The sequence below is a fragment of the Terrapene carolina genome, unplaced genomic scaffold (genome assembly GCF_002925995.2).
Source record: "Terrapene carolina triunguis isolate 2854851 unplaced genomic scaffold, T_m_triunguis-2.0 Scaffold85, whole genome shotgun sequence".
In the NCBI taxonomy this organism is placed as follows: Eukaryota; Metazoa; Chordata; order Testudines; family Emydidae; genus Terrapene; species Terrapene triunguis.
In genome coordinates, this window is record NW_020664436.1 from 45,845,739 (window position 1) to 45,869,215 (window position 23,477).

At 44.1% G+C, this 23,477-nt stretch overlaps 1 protein-coding gene across 4 annotated transcripts in view; it reads right to left on the reverse strand.

Moving 5' to 3' along the window:
- AIG1 (androgen induced 1) overlaps nucleotides 1-5,678 on the reverse strand; it is a 204,988-nt gene extending 199,310 nt beyond the window's left edge. Inside the window, exon 1 of one of the 4 annotated variants that reach the window (XM_026649779.2) lies at nucleotides 5,290-5,674. In XM_026649779.2, the coding sequence (XP_026505564.1) occupies nucleotides 5,290-5,430 (141 nt within the window). In that variant the 5' untranslated portion in view covers nucleotides 5,431-5,674. Of the gene's footprint in view, nucleotides 1-5,289 lie in introns of all 4 variants that reach the window. The other 3 variants (XM_024220065.2, XM_024220057.2, XM_024220072.2) reach the window with 3 other exon arrangements.
- Nucleotides 5,679-23,477: the final 17,799 nt, after the last annotated feature.

The window sequence follows — 23,477 nt, forward strand, 5'->3', positions numbered from 1 at the left end:
CGGGGGGCGGTGCTTTTTTTTGCTGCTTGGGGCAGCAAAAAAGCTAGAGCCGGCCCTGATCAGATATGTGCACTATCCTCAATGTATAAATTTGTGGCAATACTGTATCTTGTTTAATTCTAACTGTGGTCTACAGCTCAAGGGGTGAAGATTTGATATGCAGTTGCTTGATGAAAATTAGAACTAATTTAGACCAGGACACATTTTACTAACTTAAATTTAACTGTAAGATAATTTTCTCATAACTTTCACACAAACCCAAATCCTCTTCCTTCTGCGCACACTCTCCCTCATCCCAGTACCCAGAATCTACATAATTTTGCCTCATCTCCCCCACAGTTGTAGAGTGCCCTTTGTCCATGATGGGTAGCCAAAAGAAATTAAGAAATCTTACCTCTGCAATAACGAAAAATCTGTTTTAAAAGAATTGGGAGAAGGGATCCTTCAAACATACATAAAATGAATCTGTGATTCTGCAGCATGGTTTTCAATTATTCATACTATGAACAAACCATATCGCAAAATTTTCAGGCACTTATTAAGATAGAAGTATCAAAATGACAACTATTCATAACAAATGGCCAATCTCCACTTCCTACTATGCATTCAAACGCTATTTACAATTTAACAGAGCTTTTCCAATTATATTTAACTCTGAAAGTCTAAACTGGGTGGAGGAGGGCAGATACCAAGTCAAGAAATTTTACACATCCTATTATATTTGCTCTTAAAGGTATCCCATCTGAACCATCTTCTTCACCATTTCACTGCAGGTAACTTAGTGAGGCCTAATTAAGTTTGTGGGGTTGAAAAGGAGGGAAAATGTTGTTGTAGCTATAAAGAAGTTTTCACGAGGAATAAGAAGGCATATTTACTTTGAACGGCATCTACCTTTACATGCCAAGAAGAGAAATTAAAGTGGAGGTGGTTATTCGCAGCAGCAGTGGTAAGCATAACTGGTATATTGTCAAAATGCACCTTCAATATTGTTCCATGAACTAGGTAAACCTTCCATTGCCACAAGTTAAAAATTCAAGGACAGGAAAGACTAAGAATTCACATCTAAGGAAATATTTGGGACTGGACATCCAAATTCTACCACTATACTTGTTGGTAGGCAAAACAGAAAAATACAGATTATATAAATGGATATATTATGGTGAACTGTCTGAAAGATCATGCAGTAGATATCCATCCTCTAACCAAATGACACAACGAATAAACATTAATTTTGATGGCAACTGACCACTACTCTGGGGCTTCATAGTCCATGAATTTCCCCAAAAGCACAGCTTTTTATAAGCAGGGAGAGAGCTGGAAATCTACTGCAAGGATAGAGCACAAATGTATGAACAGAGAGTAGGAATGTTTTGGCTATTTAGTTTTTGCTTCAAATTCCTTTCAGCTATCGAATAGTATCATTTGATGCAAAACCATATTAAGTGCAGATACTAATAACTGGGTTAGAGGAAGCATTATGGCCAGCTATAGTCAGTTGCCTAATTTCTCCAGGTCGCTGACTGATGCTGAGACTCTTGTGCCGATTGAGAAGGAATGCCTCATGACAGTCTGGGCATGCAAAAAAATGTCCAAATTTCTTGTTCAGATTAGATTCCTAACCTCACTTCTGACTGACTACAAACCTCTCATACCCCCTCATAAACAGCAAGTGCTTGCACTGCGAGCCAGTGAGATGTCAAAGACTCATTCTATCCTCGTTGAAGTACAATCTGCAGTGAGAACACATGCTTGCCAAGATTCTGTTGCCGATATTTTGTCTAGACATTTTCTGAATGTGACTGATGTGGGGACGTTGCAAATAGTTGAGGAAATTGAAACTTACAAAAGAGCTCTGCAAGCCTTAAAGCCATCATACAATATAGTGCAAGTGTGCCTGAAAACATCCAAACTTTCCTCCTGGAGAAGAGTAGCCCCACTGGCTCGGATGGCATCTTATTTCCTGAAGTCAGGGCAGTTAACCCAGCAGAAATGAAGAAATGTATCCTTATATGAGACACCATTAGGCCCCTTGGACATTACTAAACGTCATCAACAAGTAAAGATCTGTCTGGTGGCTAGGAATTGGGAGACAAATCCAAGTGACTCAATTTCTTGACCAAACCAACAGTCAGGGACACATACCCTATTTAAGAAACCATTAATATTTCTCTGCTGTCAGACTTGGAAAGTGGGCCATAGAGGGTGACCCTTATGAGCTAAGGCACAGAAGTACATGGCTGCAGTTGACTACTTTACTAGATATTTAAAAACCACACATTTACCTGATGCTCTTTGATCATGTCATGTATAGATGAAAGAATGTGTCTGCATGGTGGGAAAGTCCACTTGTTACAGTGGGCCATAATTTGTTGGGGAATAATTGTTATTTACTGACAAGTAATACTTTTGCTACATAAAAATAGCCTTCACCCACCTAAGGATGGTGCTGTGGTTAGGGCACTAGCTTAAGACTTGGAAGACGTGGGTTTAATTCCTTATTCTGCCATAGACTTCCTGTGTGACCTTAGGTTAGGCACTTAGCCTCTCTATGCCTCTATTTCCCATCTGTAAAATGGGGATAATAATACTCTACCTCTCAGAGGTGTTGTGAGGATGAATACATTAAAGACTATGAAGTGCTTTGATATTCACTGATGAAAAGCTGTAAGAGGTAGGTATTATTTGTTGTTGCTGTTTTTATTAGGCCAAGGATTAGATAATAATGGTAAGGCTAAGAGAGACAGGAAAAGGGTGAAGCAAACCCAAAAACAAGACTGCCAGTTTTTAGCTTTAGTCAGTTACGGTCTGATCCAACTGCTGTTAATGTAAATGGGAAAGACTCCTGTTTGACTTCAGTGGGAGTTGGATTAGGCCCTTATTAATCCATGTCACTGAGTGTAGCCCAGCATCCCAAAGGGAAAAATCTAAAACAAGTCAAATAGGATAATAGAAGAGCAAAATATGCATATAAATTGCACTTTGACAAAAGGAATGCTGTTAAGACATTTCCTGAGTTATATCCTGGTGTCTTGAGAGCAAACTCGGATAGTGATATAGGTTAGATAACATACATGCCAAACTTCTAGGTTTTACACAGCTATGACCAAGGTAAATAAATTCTGGAAGAACAGAACATGTTTGCAGCTCATCCTAGATCCAAGAAATGGCTTTTTACAACTTATCACTCTAGAATCAGTGTTACCCAGAGACTTAGATTGTAAGCTCTTTAGAGAGGATCCTTCTGTGTTTGTACTCACCCTAGCACAATAGGGGCAGGTCCATGATTAGACCTTCAAGACACTACAGTAATACAACTAAATAATAAATAAGGACAATTCTGCTTCTGCTCTAGAGGAATTATAGACAGAACCAGCAATGCAGCCAGACTTGCCACATTGAGATCATTAGATAGCATCATCAATAACTGATTCCTTTTTAAACGCTGTGATCAAAACTTACAGAGAATACCTGAATATTGTAGAAACTCTTATATCAATGCCAGATGGGGCAAAATAATATCCACTGTACTTCTCACTTTGTTTAATACTGTATGAAGTTAATTGCAAATGATTTAAGAAATAGCATTGCCAACAACTCAAAGTTTAAAAGAAGTGTGTGTGGGAGACATATAATTCAAATATCCTGGTTTAAATTCTATTGAGAATTCCTGATCTTATAAGTGTAAACTGTTTTTTCAACAATACCATACTACACAGCTTGAAAGTTCAGAGAGTGGGAAAGAATAAAATTTAAAATTAAATAAGCTCTAGCTTAATTTTAAAATATTAAAATTTTAAACAATATAAGCTTGTTAACTCTTCAATAGGAAAAGCCCAAAACAAAAACAGGTCTGCATTTGTAAAGTACAATGAAAAATTAACATATGTAAAAATAGATCTTATTAGATATAGACAATTGTTTGGGCTGAGCCCACACCTGCCTAATGTCAAAACTAAGAATAAGTTTAGCCACCTCATGCACTGCAAACACCTGTAACTGGCACTTGGCCTTAAACACAAAAAATCTCTTCTTTAAATAGAAAAATGGAATAATTGCTCCTACCCGACCAGAAAAATCTAGTTTAATTCAGATTAATCTTAGTGTAACAGTGTCACAAAATCTTGCATCTGGCACCTGGACCCCAGCAAATCACATAGGTGTTAGGGTCTAAACCAAAAAATTCTACCATCTAAAAGACAGCACGCGTTATCAGCTAGTGCAGTAGAAGTAGTTACGCTTGTGCTCTATTTAGTTGGGAGAATTTGAGTTTGAGCCCAAAAATTAATGGCATTGTGCTGGTACAGGTTTCTGCTGTGCTCTTGCATCAGGGTCTAGACTTTTATGGTAGCCTGGTAATGGTATAGTGTCTTGTCTAATTCTATCATCTAATGTGTGGATTCAGCAGGGAAATTACGGGTCCAGGTGCTGCATATGAGGTTTGCCATTGTATTGCACCTGGCTACATCAGGATCTGTTTTTTCCCCCTGCTGGACTAGGTGCATCAACATCTGTCTGTTTAGATAGTATGATTATGGAGTTCAGGGATACAATTTTTGGAGTCAACATGGTTGAAGTGCTGGATATGGGTTTTCCCAGTGGTCTTATGGCATGATAGTAAGATCTGGATCTTTGCGCTGAACTGCAAGGAGAAACAGTTCTTGTCTAATCCGACAGGTGCACTGGTGGGTTTGGAGGCAAAAACTGGCTGAATCTGGTTGCCAAATGTGTGGTTTGTGGCACTTTTACCTCACCTGTGTTAGGCTCAAGATTATTCTGGTAGGCCAGGCGTGGAAAGCCATGTTCCTATTTTGATACCATGTTTTGTGCTTTTGGGGCCAGCATTATATTCTCCTCTATTTTGCTTTAGGAAAAGTATGTTTAACATTTCTGTTGACACAAACATGGCTGCTGTGGCCCGTTTCAATAAAAACAATAAACAGGCCACAGGAGTTTGTTTTTTTAAAAAAATCCATCCAGTATTGCTGCTGCTTTATTGCTTGACTAGCTCTTTTCAGTGTTACCCATTTAATGAGTCACAAAAGGACAAGTTCTTTTTTTCCCACCCACAAGGTCGCCTAATTATGATGCTCTCATGGGGAAGTGGGACTAGGGAGACCCATACACAAGGGCGCTGAAACGCCTGTGCTAGAACATTACAGCCTGGCCAGTGACTCTCCTGCCAGAGCTCCCGGAGGCACATTCACGCCACTTACCAAGTGCACACACAGGAGGGAGCAGCTTAGCCAGGGACGCACCCGCAGGCTGGGGGCGAAGGTGAGGGCAACTTACCAGGTCTATGAATGTCAGAAATTTCCAGCTCCCTCCATAGGTCTGATGCGCTGGCATGTCAATGGCGTTGTAAGCGCACAGGATGGAGAAGTAGGAGAGGAGGATGGCGACTCTCAGCACCTGGCAGGGCACGAGCGCCATGTCGCCACTTTGCAAGCGGGGCCTGCAAACTGCAAGACAGCGGGGGCGCGCTTCCCGCGCGGGGCTGGCGCGGTAGCGCGCGGCGTTCTGCCCGGGGAGGAAGCGCGAGCGCGCGCGTGGGTGTCCCCTCGTTCTGTACGCGGGGGACGCGCCCGGCCCCGGGGAGAGCGGGCTCAGCCGCAGCTCGTCAGGCAACAGGGAGCTTCCTGGAGCAAAGGTGGGCGGGGAGAGGAGGAGATGTTGGAGGAGGGGTTACCATGGCAATCTACTAAACCTGCCCTGAGCTGCTGCTTCAGCGGAGAGACCCCCTGGAGCAGGTGACCCCTTCGCCTCTGGGGCTGTGTGAGTGTGGCTTGTTGTATATTCTTCTTGCCAGCGCTACAGAAAGCGAGCATGGGGTGACCTGAAGAAATAAACATGGGCAGGGTCGTTGTCCTCTAAAGCCTTGCATTTTCACCCACGCTGCCTTTGCACTTACGTGACCCCGGCTGACTTCAGAGTCTGAGCGCCTGTTCACAAACGCTGGCATACACCCATGCATACACCTGAGCACAGGCTTACATGAAATAGAGAAACTGTGCTAGCATGTACGCACATATCTTCACACTCGTGCATGCACAAGCTTGTGTGTACATATACACACACACACACTTGTGCACACATGCTCAAAGATACACAAGTGAACAAATGAATACACATTTTGATATGTTCACACACAAATATGCTCACACACAGCTTGCTCTCACATCCACACATAAAGAAGAGTGGATGAGTGTTTGTGAATATGAGATGATGTACCCCTGTGTCCATGTAAAATAAATAATCATATTTTTAAATGCATGGTTGCATGCATTGCTTTTGGTTTTACGGAATGGTGATTATGAACCTCTTAGAAACGTAGATTTATTTTTCTTGTCTACAGATCACATTTTAAAATATTAAATCATAATAAAATGGTGTTTTGCATATCTGCTTTTAGGACAACTGTAGTTCCATGCAGGCAATATTGCCTGAATGTTTTAAAGATTGCTTAGTTTGTTTTAGTCTAGGAGATTAGAGCACAATAGATGTATATATGTGATTCAATGGTGTAAAGAACCAATTACACCAGTTTTGTTTTTAAACTTAAGTCATTGTTTTATTAAATATTTGGCTCTCCTTCAGCGAGAAGAATATAAATTGCATACATTCCCAGTTTGCCTTCCAGTAAGTGCTGTGCGATATCAATTGCATCAGACTGTGGGCAGCAGATATTTTTTTAAGAGGTCAGATGACTAAGTTTTAGCCAACCAAATATGGGGTCAATTTATGAAAAGACAACATAGGCATTTCCTGTGGTCCATTTAAAACAGGTGTCCACTCCAAATAGTCTGTGAGTCACAGGGTACTTCTGTAGTGGGGGGCTTGAGGGAAAGGAGTGGGTAAATAATATTTTGTTCATAGTCCTGTTGCAGAGAATTGGAGTTGAACAGATGGACAAAAGATTAAACCTGCTAAAAATATAAGTGTGCTCTAAGTGCCTGATTGTGCCACTGAAGTCAATACTCTTCAGCTATCCTTCGATGCAAGGATGATGTCTGCCAAGGGGGTTCATTGGTGGGTTTTTAAGTGGCAGAGGAGCCCAATTCGTGCCCTGCAGATTTTCCCACAGAAGTGAGAGGTGTAATCTTGGAGGAGACATAGTTGTTGGCTGGACTGTTGTGCCCTTTCTCTCCTCCTTTGTTGTTTCTCTGTCCCATGAGCACGTCTGTTCTCCAAAGTGAGCTGTGGCTTGGTGTATGGTGTGGCGCCACTGTGTTCTGTTCCACGCCGAGTCCTCCCAGTTTGTTGGGTTGATGCCTCCCTTTTTAAGGTGTACTTTCCGTATGTCTTTGAAGCACTTAATACTAGCTTTACCATTGACTTCAATGATTGCAGGATCAAGCCCTAAATATCCCTTATGTAAATGTAATGCAGCATTGTATAACAGTCCCACACTTGTACTATATAGTAAGTAAGCTGTAGCTTTTAGGACCATTGCTGTATAGCAAGTAATCCTCTTTTTTTTTTTTTTTTTTTATTTTTACCTCCAGATCCTAAATGTTTACTACCAGTAAGTAGACTTTCCACCTACGCTTCTATAAACCAAATTCTTGAAGGAAAGAAGTGCTAAAAGCGTGCTCTCTATAAGCTCCTCAGAGCAGGGGTCCTGTCTCCATCTGTGTATTTTATTGCACCAAGCATTGTATCTGTACTTTGAAAAAATAATTAATAGTATTTTTATGATATATGATAATAATGCGATCTAAACAAAATGGCCTTGTATGGATTGATTTATTTTAACACTGTCACAGGGTAAGCTAGACTTTTAAGGGGTTTGAGACCCAGCTCCGACCTGTGCCTTGGTTTCCCCCTCCCCACTCACATGCTTTGAGAAGGGTCAGGTTACTGCAGGCTAAAAAGGAGGCTGCTATAAAAGAGGCATCTTTCCCTCTCTACAGGGAAGACTAGGGTTGAGACAATATTTGGGCCATGCTGGTCCAGAGAGGAGGTCTGGAATGACCTGAGAAAGAGATGGATGGTCAGGAGGAAAAGGCCTGTCCAGAGGCAGGACATAAAAAGACCCTGGGATAGGAGAATTAAGAGAATGACAATGCCTGCGGTAATAATGTGAGTTGAAGGTCTAGTATTGGTAACAGTCTTTGCTTAGGGACCACAGGAATTTCTGGAGAGGGTAGGAGAAAACCCCTTTCAACTCCTGTGTCAGCAATGGGGAGTCCAGTCCAGGGCAGACCCTAATGAAGGAAGGACTAGAGGCTGAGCTGAAGGTGGGCAGGCAGGGGTGGACAAAAAAGAGACTACTGAGGCTGGGGGAGGGCTGAAGAGGTTTTAGTATTTGGACTTCTCCCTCACCCTGAACGGCCAGGCCTCTAAATGAGTTTGAGTGGAGGAGTAAATATCAAATGAGTCTGCCAGCCCAGGAGGACGATTGTTGAGGGAGGAAAACAGGCAGCAGCTGTGTCTGGGCAGGGTGAGATAAACTACTACTACTACAGACACCATATGTACAGACCTCCCTTTACAATCAATACTTGAACAAACAATAAGGACTTGGTGCTCTTTCCAGTTATACTGGTGGAAGGAAGCAGAGAATTGGTGTAGGGTTGGACATGGGTGGCCAACCTGAGTCTGAGAAGGAGCCAGAATTTACCAATGTACATTGCCAAAGAGCCACAGTAATACGTCAGCAGCCCCACATCAGCTCTGCCCCCGCCCACACTCTCAGCACCTCCTGCTCACCAGCAGCCCCTCCCCCTCCCTTCCTCCCTTCACCTCCGGATCAGCTGTTTCATGGTGTGGAGGGGGAGGAGTGAGGGCATAACAGGCTCAGGGGAGGGGGCAGGAAGGGGTGGAGTGGGGGCAGGGCCTGTGGCAGAGCCAGGGGTTGAGCAGTGAGCACCCCCCGGCACATCGGAAAGTTGGTGCCTGTAGCTCCGGCCCCAGAGTCGGTGCCTATACAATGAGCTGCATATTAACTTCTGAAGAGCGGCATATGGGTCTGGAGCCACAGGCTGTCCATCCCTGGGTTAGGAGAAGCAATAGCTCCTTGCCCTTACAACAATCAACGGAGGCTTCTTCATCATGCATCCTTGGTATTTGAGCTTTGCAGTGTGGGAAGGGATAGTCGGGGAACTGCCACTCTCTGTGACATGCTCTGTGGGGTCCTGGTAGATATTCTAGAGAATTAATGCAGCTTCAAGATCTCTGCCTGTACAACCCTTGAGAAGGGAGTTTGTCTCAGGTATGGACAGGGAAACCAATAGAAGCATGGCTTCAGCAAGTGCCATGCTGCGCTGGAAGTACAATAGAGGGGATTGATTTCATGCACAGAGGTCCTGGGATATGCAAGATTTACATACAGATTCTTGAGCTGTACAGGGTTTAGATCTCCTATCCCCTGCTTTCTTCATCGGCCCTCAAGCCCCTCCCCAATTAGCATGCAGCAAAACCTTTGAGAGTCTGACTTCCAAGTGTTTTCTATGGACTTTTCTCTTTTCAGTCCAATAAAGATGAGTATTTTACTGGTTTCCCCTTTATCTTGCTCTATACCTGTAACTTACCAATGGTTAAAACACCTAAAATGTAAGTACCTTCTAACCAATGTGAAAATCATGAAAAGATACATATATACATGTAAAGTGTGATACATAGGGCTGGCCCTAGAATTTTGAGGGTCTGGTATATAATGTATTGTGCAGGGTCTCAACTGGATTCCCATGATTCACATACAATGGCTCATCTGTAGGTGGGAGAGTTTGGCAGTTTGTTGGGTCATGTTTGTCATTCAGGGGATAGGGAAGGGATTTAGAAACTGGGGGAGGAGAGTCAGAAGGGTTGCTATTTCTGGCATGGGAGGAGGTTGATAGGTTCCATCTATTAGAAGAGTTGTCAAAAAGCTTGTCAACAACAGTAGGGAATGGTTGAGTGGGCCACTGATTATATGATATCCTGGATGCATGCTAGGAAGGGGTGCTGCTACAGTGGGTCCTCCATGTTAAATGTGCAAGGCCCTCTGAGGCAGCGCACACAGTAATAATGTGAGCATGCTGTTTTACTATTTTGATAGTATCAAATGTAACTTCTTAGTCTTCATGTTTTAATCTGTCTTTAGATGGCTTTAACAGAAGCACATTCTTGGTGGTGATTTTCTTTATAGGAGCATCCAGTGAATTTCTGGGCAATATTAGGAGTGGTGAAGGTAAAATACCCTCTTAAGTAGAATTTGGTGGTAGATGGTATTTGCATGCTGACTTGAGATTTGGGCAAGGGAGTTCCTTTTCTTTCTTTCTTTCTTTCTTTCTTTCTTTCTCTTTTTTTTTTAAACTGTATTAGGGAACGGTGAGTCTAAATGGAAATGTATTATCTACAGGGTACTCTGCTACAAACAGTTGGCCTCCCTCAGTGGGTAGTACACAAACTGTTTGCATTCATAGGAAATTTATCAGAATTGTCTCATCACAATGTGTTCATGCTGATGCTCCTGATGATATTGCCATTTCTAGTGCCTGAGGCTGAGTGCATGTAATCTGCCAAAGCAAACTCTCTTGGAAAATGGCATACACTACACTTCAGTTCGACATGAGTGGAGGTGGGGAAAGGAGGATTTTCTTACAATGGACACAAAAAGGTGGTTGTTGGCCATATTAAAAGTGAAAAAGGCACTCAGAAAAAGCCTGTTTGTACCTGCTATAGTGAAGACAGTTTTTAAAACTATTACATGTCAAATATACTTTATCTAATGACAAAATCCTGCTGTCTTTACTTGAGTAAGGGTAATGGGACTTTTTGCCTGATTAAAAAGTGCAGGATTTGTCCCAATGACATCAGCAAAGCTGCTCACCTCATTCACCTAAATGAAACTTGACTTCAAAGTCTACTGTAATTGGGACCATTTAAATGCTAATATTAAGCATTAGATTGAATATAAAGAAGTTATCTTTCTCTTTACTTTTCTTAAAAGAAAACAAGAAAATGCACCCTGTAACGCTGTAAATGATTGCCCAAAGTGGGAGGCGGGGAGAGGGAGAAGGATGGCTATGCTGCTGCTATATGAAAGTTTAGTTTGTTTAATTTTTCTCTTCAGTATCTAAACACTTGGTTCATGTGATGCTGTTTACATATGCAATGACTGAACATGTTACTGGTAATGTAATTAATGGATTTAAGACTGTCACTATCTGTCCCAAGAGCACAGATGTCAATCAAATATATTTTGCATTGGTACTGCACAGTATAAATACACACTAGCAATGGGGAAGGGATTAGAGGCAGAGACAACTCCTGTACTATTCAAAGAAAAGCCAAAATGGAAAAATATACAGTAACAATGTTTCCAGCGCTCAGGTTTCTGGTTAAGTTGGTTACATTTTCAAAATGTCTTAAAAAAATAAAGCAACTGAAAACTAATAGCAGATTGCTGCTCACCCTCTGCCAGCTCCTGCTCTCTCAATAAGAGTGGCTGCCTAGCAGCAAGGCACATCTCTTGCTTGTACCACCTGCCAGATAAAGTCAGCAACAACAAGGGTCACTCCATCATCAGCTGGAAGCTGTTCTGTCTGCCTAGGTTTGTATATAGTGCTCATGACCGTGCATCTGTTACTCAACTCGCTGCTACTGTTGTGGCTGTTGCTTGTATCCCTTTCCTCCCTAACTGGTCCTGCTGTCTGATGTTTTTCTGTGCCAAGGCTCCCTGTCAATACTCTTTTGACACTGCCATGTGAGGAGATGGTTCTATAGGCAATTTGTCCCAGTTACTGATGCTTCTCACTTCCTCTGATGCAGTATCTGGCCACACTTTGATCCATGTTCTGGGGGGCTACAACATGTAAGAGCAAGAGACCTTTATGTTCCTTGAGTACTTCCCTTCTACTGCTTTCTACTGTTTCCTTCTTGCTGCTGCCTATACTGAATGATCAAGTCACTGGCTTCTTGACTCACTTATACTCTCCCCGCCTAACACTCTCATTCCTATATACACAAAGCCAGTCTACATAAGGGAGATGGGTGAGCACTTTGGTGTGAATATGCTCCTTTACTTGCCTGCCATCTATCTATAGTCACACAACTGAAAGCATCTCCTGAAACACTCTTGCAAACAAAAGCCATTCACACCATGTTCACAGAAAAGTGAAAAAGGAAACACATTCACACTGTGGGAGGAGGGATAGCTCAGTGGTTTGAGCATTGGCCTGCTTAAAGCTAGGGTTGTGAGTTCAATCCTTGAGGGGGCCATTTAGGGATCTAGGACAAAAACCTATCTGGGGATTGGGCCTGCTTTGAGCAGGGGGTTGGACTAGATGACCTCCTGAGGTCCCTTCCAGCCCTGATATTCTATGATTGAATTTTTTAATTGCAAGTTGGATTTAGCAAATATGTTCGTGAATAACTTTCTCCACTATTTGCTCAACTCTCTATATGCATGTGGTCTGATGATCAATTAATTGAACCTGATAGCAGTCCTGGAGTGGAACACTCTGTTCTTTCTCCTCGTCACGTAGCCTGCTAGGAATGACATGTGATTGTTAAGAATTTGTAAGTATGGTGGTGAATGGTATACCTGGAGATGAGAAGCAAGGGAAAGTCAGAAGACTATGTCTAGGCTGATCTTCAGATGAAAGCCAGCTATGCTAAAATTTTATATTCAGTTTCCCAGATAATCCCACCACAAATAAAGATGAATAAATTAACTTTTAATTAGTAATTAACTCATCTACATATCTTTTTTAAATAAATCCTCCCACCCTACTGGTTTATACTGAGAGGTCTATAACTTTCTCCTGGTTCCTGCATTATGAGCCTCACAGCTTGCTGGGCTGGGATAAAAGTAAAAATAAGTCCATAGTGTGAGACATTCACATAGCAATCATTTCTGTACATAACAAGTGAAACATGAATAGTTCTTGCTTCCCCGGCAGTGTGTCTATTGCATAGTTTCTCTGGGTTGCAGAACAGGTTTCAGAAGGATAAAAATTGGTCCAGTAAAAGACTAATGAGTGACAGCGAAGAAAGGCTATTGACTAGTGCATTGAGCAAATGATTGGCAGACATGAGCGCCTGAGTTCACATCTCAACGCTACTTGCTCACTGCATGGACTTGGGCAAATCACTTTGTCTTAGTTTCGCCTTCTGTAAAAGGAACATAATCATACTTATCTCATAGGTTTATTTTGAGAATTACCTAATCTATCTAGGTAGTAGGTAACATTATTACAGGTGTAAGAAAATGCTGCTTAACTAATAGAATGGGAAGTTAGAACTAAGAGAGGAAGATGGATATATGATGGCTTTGCTGGACATAGCCTAATAGGAGGGAGTAACTTATAGTCTGTGAAAATAAGTGATGAATTTGAAAGTCTTGAGAGACCTTTCTTAGAGTATATTATCTCAAAAATCTGACTAGTTGTTCTCTATTACAAAACTAACATGAGTAGGAAGCATTTCAATACTTGCTAGAGCTAGTTACAAAATTTTAAGATTTAATTTAATTTGTTTTTTGGCCATAATTTTGATAGGGGAGGGAAACAAAATGTTTATGAACATTTTTGTGAAAATTATATCCCATTTTTTAACCAGCTTCTATTCTTGTATCTATCTATCTATATGCCCTTTGACCCACCATCACCATAGTATCTGAGGAACTCTCAACAACCTTGTGAGATAAGCAAGTATTTATATTCTCATGGGGAGACCTGAGGTATCCTGCCCTATCCAAAACCTGTTCAAGTCAATGGAAAAAAAACCCATTTAACTTCAGTGGGCTTTGGATCAAATCACAAAACCATCCATCCATTCTATTGTGTCTAAAAAAACCCAAACTTTTTTGCTATTCTTCTATGTCTGACACCTTTTTTTCCTTTACAAAAAGTGCAGTCATGAGTCTGCACCAACAAAGTATAGTGACATAGGCCTGCTCTACACTACGAGTTTAGGTCGACTTTAGCAGTGTTAAATCGAATTAAGCCTGGACACGTCCACACGACGAAGCCCTTTTTTTCAACTTAAAGGGCCCTTTAAACCGGTTTCTTTATTCCACCTCCGACGAGGGGATTAGCGCTAAAATCGGCCTTTGCGGGTCAGATTTGGGGTAGTGTGGACGGAATTCGACGTTGTTGGCCTCCGGGAACTATCCCACAGTGCTTCATTGTGACCGCTCTGGACAGCACTCTCAACTCAGATGCACTGACCAGGTAGACAGGAAAAGCCCCGCGAACTTTTGAATTTCATTTCCTGTTAGCCCAGCGTGGAGAGCACAGGTGACCACGCAGAGCTCCATCATGGACCGAACGGGAGGTACGGGATCTGCTCGCCATATGGGGAGATGAATCAGTGCTAGCTGAACTCCGTAGCAGTAAACGAAATGGCAAAATATTAGAAAAGGTCTCCAAGGCCATGAAGGACAGAGGCCATAACAGGGACGCACAGCAGTGCCGTGTGAAAATTAAGGAGCTAAGGCAAGCCTACCACAAAGCCAGAGAGGCAAACGGAAGGTCCGGGGCAGAGCCGCAAACATGCTGCTTCTACGCGGAGCTGCATTCCATGCTAGGGGGTGCAGCCACCACTACCCCAACTGTGTGCTTTGACTCCATCAATGGAGAAACACGCAACAGGGAAGCGGATTCGGGGTACGAGGAAGATGATGATGAAGACAATGAAGATAGCTCACAGCAAGGAAGCGGAGAAACCAGTTTCCCCAACAGCCAGGATATGTTTATCACCCTGGACCTGGAACCAGTAACCCCCGAACTCACCCAAGGCATGCTCCCAGACCCTGAGGGCACACAAGGGACCTCTGGTGAGTGTACCTTTGTAAATATTACACATGGTTTAAAAGCAAGCGTGTTTAATGATTAATTTGCCCTGGCAATCGCGGCCAGTACAGCTCCTGGAAAAGTCTGTTAATGTGTATGGGGATGGAGCGGAAATCCTCCAGGGACATCTCCAGAAAGCTCTCCTTCATGTACTCCCAAAGCCTTTGCAAAAGGTTTCTGGGGAGGGCTGCCTTATCCCGTCCGCCATGGTATGACACTTTACCACGCCAGGCCAGTAGCACGTAGTCTGGAATCATTGCATAACAAAGCATGGCAGCGTATGGTCCTGGTGTTTGCTGGCATGCAGACAACATCCATTCCTTATCTCTCTTTGTTATCCTCAGGAGAGTGATATCATTCACGGTTACCTGGTTGAAATGGGGTGATTTTATTAAAGGGACATTCAGAGGTGCCCGTTCCTGCTCGGCTGAACAGAAATGTTCCCCGCTGTTAGCCACGCGGTAGGGGGGAGGGGTGAAGTGATCATCCCAGAGAATTGGGTGTGTGTGGGGGGTAGTTGGGTTTGTGCTGCATGTTAACCCGGAAACTGCAGCCTCTCCTTTTACATTGCAAACCCATTTTAAATGGCCAACCCAATGGGTGCTTGGTATGGGAAATGAGAGTGCTACTGTTTGAAACCATTCCCACATGTTAAGAAGGTTAAAAAAGCCAAAAGACTGTGGCTTACCACGGCTGCCTGCAAGCCGAAATCTGTTGCCTGGCACTGCGTGAGTGATCTCTCACACCAAACCGGCAGGCCCTCAATATAAGAGGAAAAATGCAACCTTGTAACGAAAGCACATGTGCTGTGTAATGTGAACAGCAAAATTTAACGTGAAAGAGTGTACCCATTGTTCTCTAAAATGTGTCTTTTTTAACCACCTCTCCCTTCTCCTCCACCAGCTGCAAATGTTTCTCCTTCACAGAGGCTAGTGAAGATTAGAAGGAGAAAATGGCGGACTCGGGATGATATGTTCTCAGAGCTCCAGATGTCCTCTCACGCTGACAGAGCACAGCAGAATGCGTGGAGGCAGTCAATGTCAGAGTGCAAAAAAGCACAATATGAACGAGAGGAGAGGTGGCGGGCTGAATTGCGGGCTGAAGAGAGCAAGTGGCAGGCTGAAGAGGATAGGTGGCGTCAGCTTGAAGACAGAAGGCAAGAGTCGATGCTCCGGCTGCTGGAGCATCAAACTGATATGCTCCAGCGTATGGTTGAGCTGCAGGAAAGGCAGCAGGAGCAGAGACCGCCGCTACAGCCCCTGTGTAACCAACAGCCCTCCTCCCCAAGTCCCATTGCCTCCTCACCCAGATGCCCAAGAACACGGTGGGGGGGCCTCCGGCCACCCAGTCACTCCAACCCAGATGATTGCCCAAGCATCGGAAGGCTGGCCTTCAATAAGTGTTAAAGTTTTAAAGTTTTAAACTGCAGTGTGTCCTTTTCCTTCCCTCCTCCCCCACCCATCCCGGGCTACCTTGGCAATTATCCCCCTAGTTGTGTGATGAATTAATAAAGAATGCATGAATGTGAAGTAACAATGACTTTATTGCCTCTGCAAGCGGTGTTCGAAGGGGGGAGGGGAGGGTGGGGCGGTTACTTTACAGGGAATTAGAGTGAACCGGGGGGAGGGGCGGGAGGGTTCATCAAGGAGAAACAAACAGAAGTTTCACACCATAGCCTTGCCAGTCACAAAACTTGTTTTCAAAGCTTCTCTGATGCGCACCGTGCCCTACTGTACTCTTCTAACCGCCCTGGTGTCTGGCTGCGCGTAATCAGTGGCCAGGTGATTTGCCTCAACCTCCCACCCCGCCATAAACGTCTCCCCCTTACTCTCACAGATATTGTGGAGCGCACAGCAAGCAGCAATAACAATGGGGATATTGGTTTCACTGAGGTCTATCCGAGTCAGTAAGCTGCGCCAGCGCGCTTTTAAACGTCCAAATGCACATTCCACCACCATTCGGCACTTGCTCAGCCTATAGTTGAACAGGTCCTGACTACTGTCCAGGCTGCCTGTGTACGGCTTCATGAGCCTTGGTATTAAGGGGTAGGCTGGGTCCCCAAGGATAACGATAGGCATTTCAACATCCCCAACGGTTATTTTCTGGTCCGGGAAGAAAGTCCCTTCCTCCAGCTTTCGAAACAGACCAGAGTGCCTGAAGACGCGAGCATCATGTACCTTTCCCGGTCATCCCACGTTGATGTTGGTGAAACGTCCCTTGTGATCCACCAGGGCTTGCAGCAGCATTGAAAAGTACCCCTTGTGGTTTATGTACTCGGTGGCTTGGTGCTCCGGTGCCAAGATAGGGATATGGGTTCCGTCTATCGCCCCACCATAGTTTGGGAATCTCATTGCAGCAAAGCCATCCACTATGACCTGCACGTTTCCCAGAGTCACTACCCTTGATATCAGCAGGTCTTTGATTGCCCTGGCAACTTGGATCACAGCAGCCCCCACAGTAGATTTGCCCACTCCAAATTGATTCCCGACTGACCAGCAGCTGTCTGGCGTTGCAAGCTTCCACAGGGCTATCGCCACTCGCTTCTCAACTCTGAGGGCTGCTCTCATCCTGGTATTCTGGCGCTTCAGGGCAGGGGGAGGCAAGTCACAAAGTTCCATGAAAGTGCCCTTACGCATGCGAAAGTTTTGCAGCCACTGGGAATCGTCCCACACCTGCAACACGATGTGGTCCCACCAGTCTGTGCTTGTTTCCCGGGCCCAGAATCGGCGTTCCACGGCATGAACCTGCCCCAGTAACACCATGATTTGCACATTGCTGGGGCCTGTACTTTGTGAGAGGTCTATGTCCATGTCAATTTTCTCATCACTCTCGTCACCGCACTGCAATCGCCTCCTCGCCTGGTCCTGGTTTTGCTTTGGCATGTTCTGGCTCTGCATATACTCCAGGACAATGCGCGTGGTGTTCATAGTGCTCATAATTGCCGCGGTGATCTGAGCGAGCTCCATGATCCCAGTGCTATGGCGTCTGGTCTGAAAAAAGGCGCGAAACTAGTGTCTGACGGAGGGCGGGAGGGTGGGGCGAGTGACGACATGGCGTACAGGTACAGGGAATTAAAATCAACTAAGGTGGCTGTGCATCTGGGAGAAACACAAACAACTGTCACACAGAATGGCCCCCCCCAAAGATTGAACTCAAAACCCTGGGTTTAGCAGGCCGTTGATTTCACGGAGGGAGGGTTAAGCAAATGAATACAGAACAAATCTGGTCCATCTATTTTTACATCTTAAGCTGGCAGCAGACGGTGCAGCATGACTGATAGCCATCGGCATCTTCTGGGTGCTTGGCAGAAAATGCTGTATTACGACTGCTAGCCATCATCGTCAAGACGGTTCAATAGGACTGCCAGGTCTCCAGGAGACAAAATGAAGAATCAGATGCCCAGAGTGGAAAGTTTGGTTCAGTATTTCTTAGAGGAATCTGCTGAAGAAGTTTCCCGGGTGCCTCTGATTGAACTCACTGAGGAATATGACGATGACGGATATCAATCGTAATACACATCCACTGCCAAAAGACAAGGAGCTGCTGCTGTGTAGCAATGCAGCTCCACGTCTGCCAGCACCCAGATAGCCGATGACGGCTACCAGTCATACTGCACCGTCTACTGTCAAAAGGCAATTAGCTGCTGCTGTGTAGCAATGCAGTACCACATCTGCCGGCACCCAGATGACATATGGTGACGGTGAGCTGAGCTGAGCGGGCTCCATGCTTGCCATGGTATGTTGTCTGCAGAGGTAACCCAGGTAAAAATACGCGAATCAATTGTCTGCCGTTGCTCTGACGGAGGGGGAGGGGCCTGACGACATGTACCCAGAACCCCCCGCGACACTGTTTTTGCATCATCAGGCATTGGGATCTCAACCCAAAATTCCAATGGGTGGCAGAGACTGCGGGAACTGTGGGATAGCTACCCACAGTGCAACGCTCCGGAAGTCGACGCTAGCCTCGGTACTGTGGACGCGGTCCGCCGACTTAATGCACTTAGAGCATTTTATGTGGGGACACACACAATCGACTGTATAAAACCGATATCTATAAAACCGGCTTCTATAAATTCGACCTAATTTCGTAGTATAGACATACCCATAGACTGATGGAAATTTTTGTTCTTCCTCTTGTTATTTAGCACTTATAGCTATCTAATTGCATCCGTTACATTTGCTGACAATCTATATACTGGTATGGGGTTACATAAGGTAGAATTAGCTAAAAGGTCGATATGATGTGGACACAGTGGCAAAATGAGCACAGTCATGTGCGTGGAATTAAGTGGCAGGCTGCAACTTTTATTAAACTTGAATACAGGGGAGGGGTGCTACCTGCCCATCACCCACACTCTCCTATACCAGGCATTTAAGTGGTTCCAGTGCGGGAATTAGAGGCCTCCTTACCATACAACCCATTAACGGGGACCAAAGTTACGGGGCTCCTTACCATATAACCCATAATACGGGGTTGCTTTCCTTAGCCTACCCCCTCAGGACTTAGCTCTCTGAGTTCTAGTACCATCCCCACCATGAGAGGGACAGAGGGTGCAGCAGGGTGGGGACCTCGGCTCTTGAGGGCCACAAGGTTTGACCTCAACCCATGAAGGTCCTTATGACGTAAGGCCCAGCAACAAAATTACAGGTATTTTTACCCCGGGAACTTTTTATTTTATTCTTTTAACCACACTGCAAGTTGGAACGAATAAACATCATCACCTCAGTACCTCAGTTAGGTACTAAGTGTGTTCCCACTTAACCCACTGTGGCTTGAAGGTGCTGTGAGGAAGGCAAAAAGCTCCCTGGTCCTCTGCCCATTGGCCCATGGGAGAAAAAATTGCTTCTCGAAGGTTGTCGTTCCCAATTCAGGTGGGTAGGCTGGGCTGCTGAAACAGCCCATTTAGCCCTTCACTGGACTAAATCCTGGGAGTTGGGGAATGCCGGCCAATCATCACCCTTCTCTCCCAGCTGGCCAATGGTTCCAGAGTCTCCCACGGTGAGGAGCTACGTATTGTCCCTTCGCAAGCGTCTCCCTCCCTTGCTACTGGGACTGTCCCCCTTTCAATGCTGGCCCCATCATTTCCCTCAGACATTGATGTGGGTGGCTGGCATTTAGAGGTGGGAAGCATGCAACCTTCTGATATAAGAAAGAGCAGTTTTCATAGCTCTGTAGTCTGAAAATTTGGTTTCCTTCCAACTGGCCTGAATGAGCCTTTATTGATCCTACTACAGGCATATTTACACAGGGAAAATTGTTGGTATATTGGATGTGGGGTAAACTGGAGGTGAACATGAATAAATCAGCCAATATGAGTACAAATTTCAAATAGGTAACTACACACCTATGTATTCCCAGACCTAAAGTAATTTTTAAGTGCTTTATATATTGGGAGTAGTTAACTCTAAGATACATTTAGGCTGTTTCATTCTACCATCCATTTCCTCTACCTCTTATGAGAAGTTGTTTTTTAGATATTCCCACAAAATGTTGTCAATTACTTTTATTGTAGTTTATTTAATATTAATGTCCAAATTTGGCTAAGCAATGTGCCATAACTTCCATTGTTTTTAATGATGCAGGATCAAGCCCAAATATTTAAAGATAAGCATGTGCTTAAGTGTTTGCTTGTTCAAGGCCAATGTCCTCATGGCATCAGGAAAAAAAAAGTACATAAGAACATAGGTAGTATTTATCTAGAAAAGAATAAATCTTGAATAACACTATTCCTCACTAGACTCACCAGTAGTGTTCTTAGTTGACAGTTCACTTGAATGTAACAAGGAAAAAAGGAAACAACAAGCAAACAGAATATTAAAACAAAACCAAAAAGCAGCTCAAATGAAACAGCATATACAAAAGAAAACATCCAGTAGTTTCAGGATTAGCTGTGGTTCTATCATAAGCTCCCCACCATTTTTCACATATTGAACTAGATATATTGTTATTGCATTTTTCCAGGAACTCTATCATTATAACATTTGCCCTGCAAGTAATACATCATAATCACTTAATTTTCACAGAAAAAACTTGTATTTTTAGATTGAATTCATACGCCACGTGGAATTACTTACAATTCACTAATTTTCAATTAATTTGTTAAGATCAGCTCTCCTTACTCTTTAATTGTCAATAATCAGTGTCACTCCTCTATGAAAGCACCTCTGCAGTCTAGACAGTGTATACTCATGTGATAAATAATGGATAAATACTGAGTGTGCCATTAGCCGTTAATGTAGTGGATTGATTCCCTGCAGCATATACTCTCCATCCTTGTTTTAGCACTTATGCCACCTGTCTCTTGCACTCATTGTATGATGCTTCAATAAGAGCAAATGGGGTTCCCTGATCATACTTAATTTAGCTCATTTTTATCAGCTCATAAATATATTGAGAGAAAATAAAGCTCGTCTTTCTACAAGAACACAGAAGGATGTACAAATTAAAAGGTGTATTAGGACTGTTGCTGTTTTGTAACATACATTTTAGAACAATTACTTGTGTGGATTATTTGTTGCAAAGATGGCAGACCCAAAACAATTTTTTCACCCACAAGCAATGTTTAACATAAATGGGCTAGTGCCACCAAGCTCTGTACCAGGGGATGAAACAGAGAAATCATTGGAAGCCTGTTTTCCCACCGCTGCAGAAGTAAGAGCAGGGATTCTGAGAGAGGTGATCAGAATTCCACTCTCATTTCATAATGGCAGGAATCTGCAAGGGAAGAGGAAAGAGGCTTCTAGCAGCTCTTTCTTTCTCTCTCTGGGCCCAATCAAGCTCCCACTGAAGAAAATGGCAAAACTCCAGTGGGAGTATGACTGGGGCCTCTGGTAACAGAATCCTTCCCTGCAACACTTGACAAGCACACTCCCTCTCTCTCTCTCACACACACACACACACGTACGTACCATTTTCTAGAAGGCTGTGAGACTAATTTTCAATCCAATTTACACTAAAAGTATCTGATGTGAATAATATGAAGATTTGAATTTTCTGGTTCAGCATTATGGGCCTAATTGTTCTGCTTTTTACATAGAGCAAAAGTGTTAAAATTGTGACTTATGCAGGAAGAAAAAGAAGGCAAGTTTCTCACATGTCCACCAGGGCCGGTGCAAGGAAGTTTCGTGCCCTAGGCGAAACTTCCACCTTGCACCCCCCCCCCCCCCCCCCCCCCCCCCCCCCCCCCCCCCCCCGCGCCCCCCCCCGGGGCCGCCCCCCCCCCCCCCCCCCCGGGGAGCCGTGCGGCAGTTCCTCATCCCAGCTCACCTCTGCTCCGCCTCCTCCCCGAGCACGCCGCCCCCACTCTAATTCTCCTCCCCTCCCAGGCTTGCGGCGCCAAACAGCTGATTGGCGCTGCAAGCCTGGGAGGCGGAAGAAGTGGAGCGGTGACCATGTGCTCGGGGAGGGGGCGTAGGAACGCTGTAAAAAAAAATTGGGGGCACCGCTTTTTTGGTGCCCCCAAATCTTGGCACCCTAGGCAACCGCCTAATTAGCCTAAATGGTAGCACCGGCCCTGATTTCCACCCACTACAACAATGAACCCAAACAGCACTGTCATGCTTCCCCAGTTAATAAAACACGGTGAGCAGCATAGCCCTAGTGATGCACACCTGCCCAAAAATGTGGGAATGTCAAAAAGAAATAGAAGTTTGGCCAAAAGAAACAGACCACTTCTATATGGATCATGCAGAATTGGCCTTTTTTCTTGATTATTGAACCTTTCAGACATGTTTGCGCAAAATCTGTACACAAACAGCTGTATGTAAAGGATGCGTTAGAAAGCTTTATCTATATAGCTACACTTTATCTATATATCCAGTTTCTCAAACTGCAGCCTCCACTGTGTTATTTGAGTACCATTGTAATGCACGTCAGGGTGGCCAGCAGAAAACAGGAATTCAGAGAAAGTGTGCTATATTTATCTGTGAACCGTGGTGACAATGGACCATACTACAGAGATAACAGATTAGCAAACTATGAACACAGCAAAGGGCAAATGTCAGTCCCTAAACAAAGAGCTGGGAGGCCCAGGGCATGGGAAATATGTAGGAGATGCGGCATACACAGTCTTTAGTCTTTTGGGAATTGTGGATGTCATAGCCATTGCCAACTGGTTGTTGCATGATGTTGCTTTGTATGTTGATGTTGTTTGCACAGTGTTTGATGGATGTGATTGTGGTGATGAATGTGGTATAGTCACTGGATGTTTTTGGCTCATGAAGGTGTGTTACTCCATGGTACAATGATAAGTTAGGGGACGTAGGTGCCCATCAGACATACAATTGATTACCTGTGTGTGTTCCTTCAGATACAAGCTTGTGACTGCAACATGGTATCAATATATACTGATCATTGCTGCACTTCTGAATTATGTTTTGTTTCACTGACATAAAAACTGTCCTGTTCTAGGCTCTTGTAGTCCACGCTAACCCTGTCCCAGATCCCTGTCCCAGCCTTAGCATTTTACTAGATGGTTGTCAGAATGTATCCCTTATGTGGACTGGGTTGTGTCCCTGCCTATGTTTCTACTTTGAGACACATTAGCAGCACCGTCCCCCTACCTTACAGGCACAGTGTACTTTAGAGGCATCTTCCTGTTGGTGACCTTATACTCAACTACAGTATATTTTACCTTTTGTATGGGAATGGTAGAATTAAAGTAGTGCTGCCCATTTTTGTACTTCTTTGCCTTATCTCCAA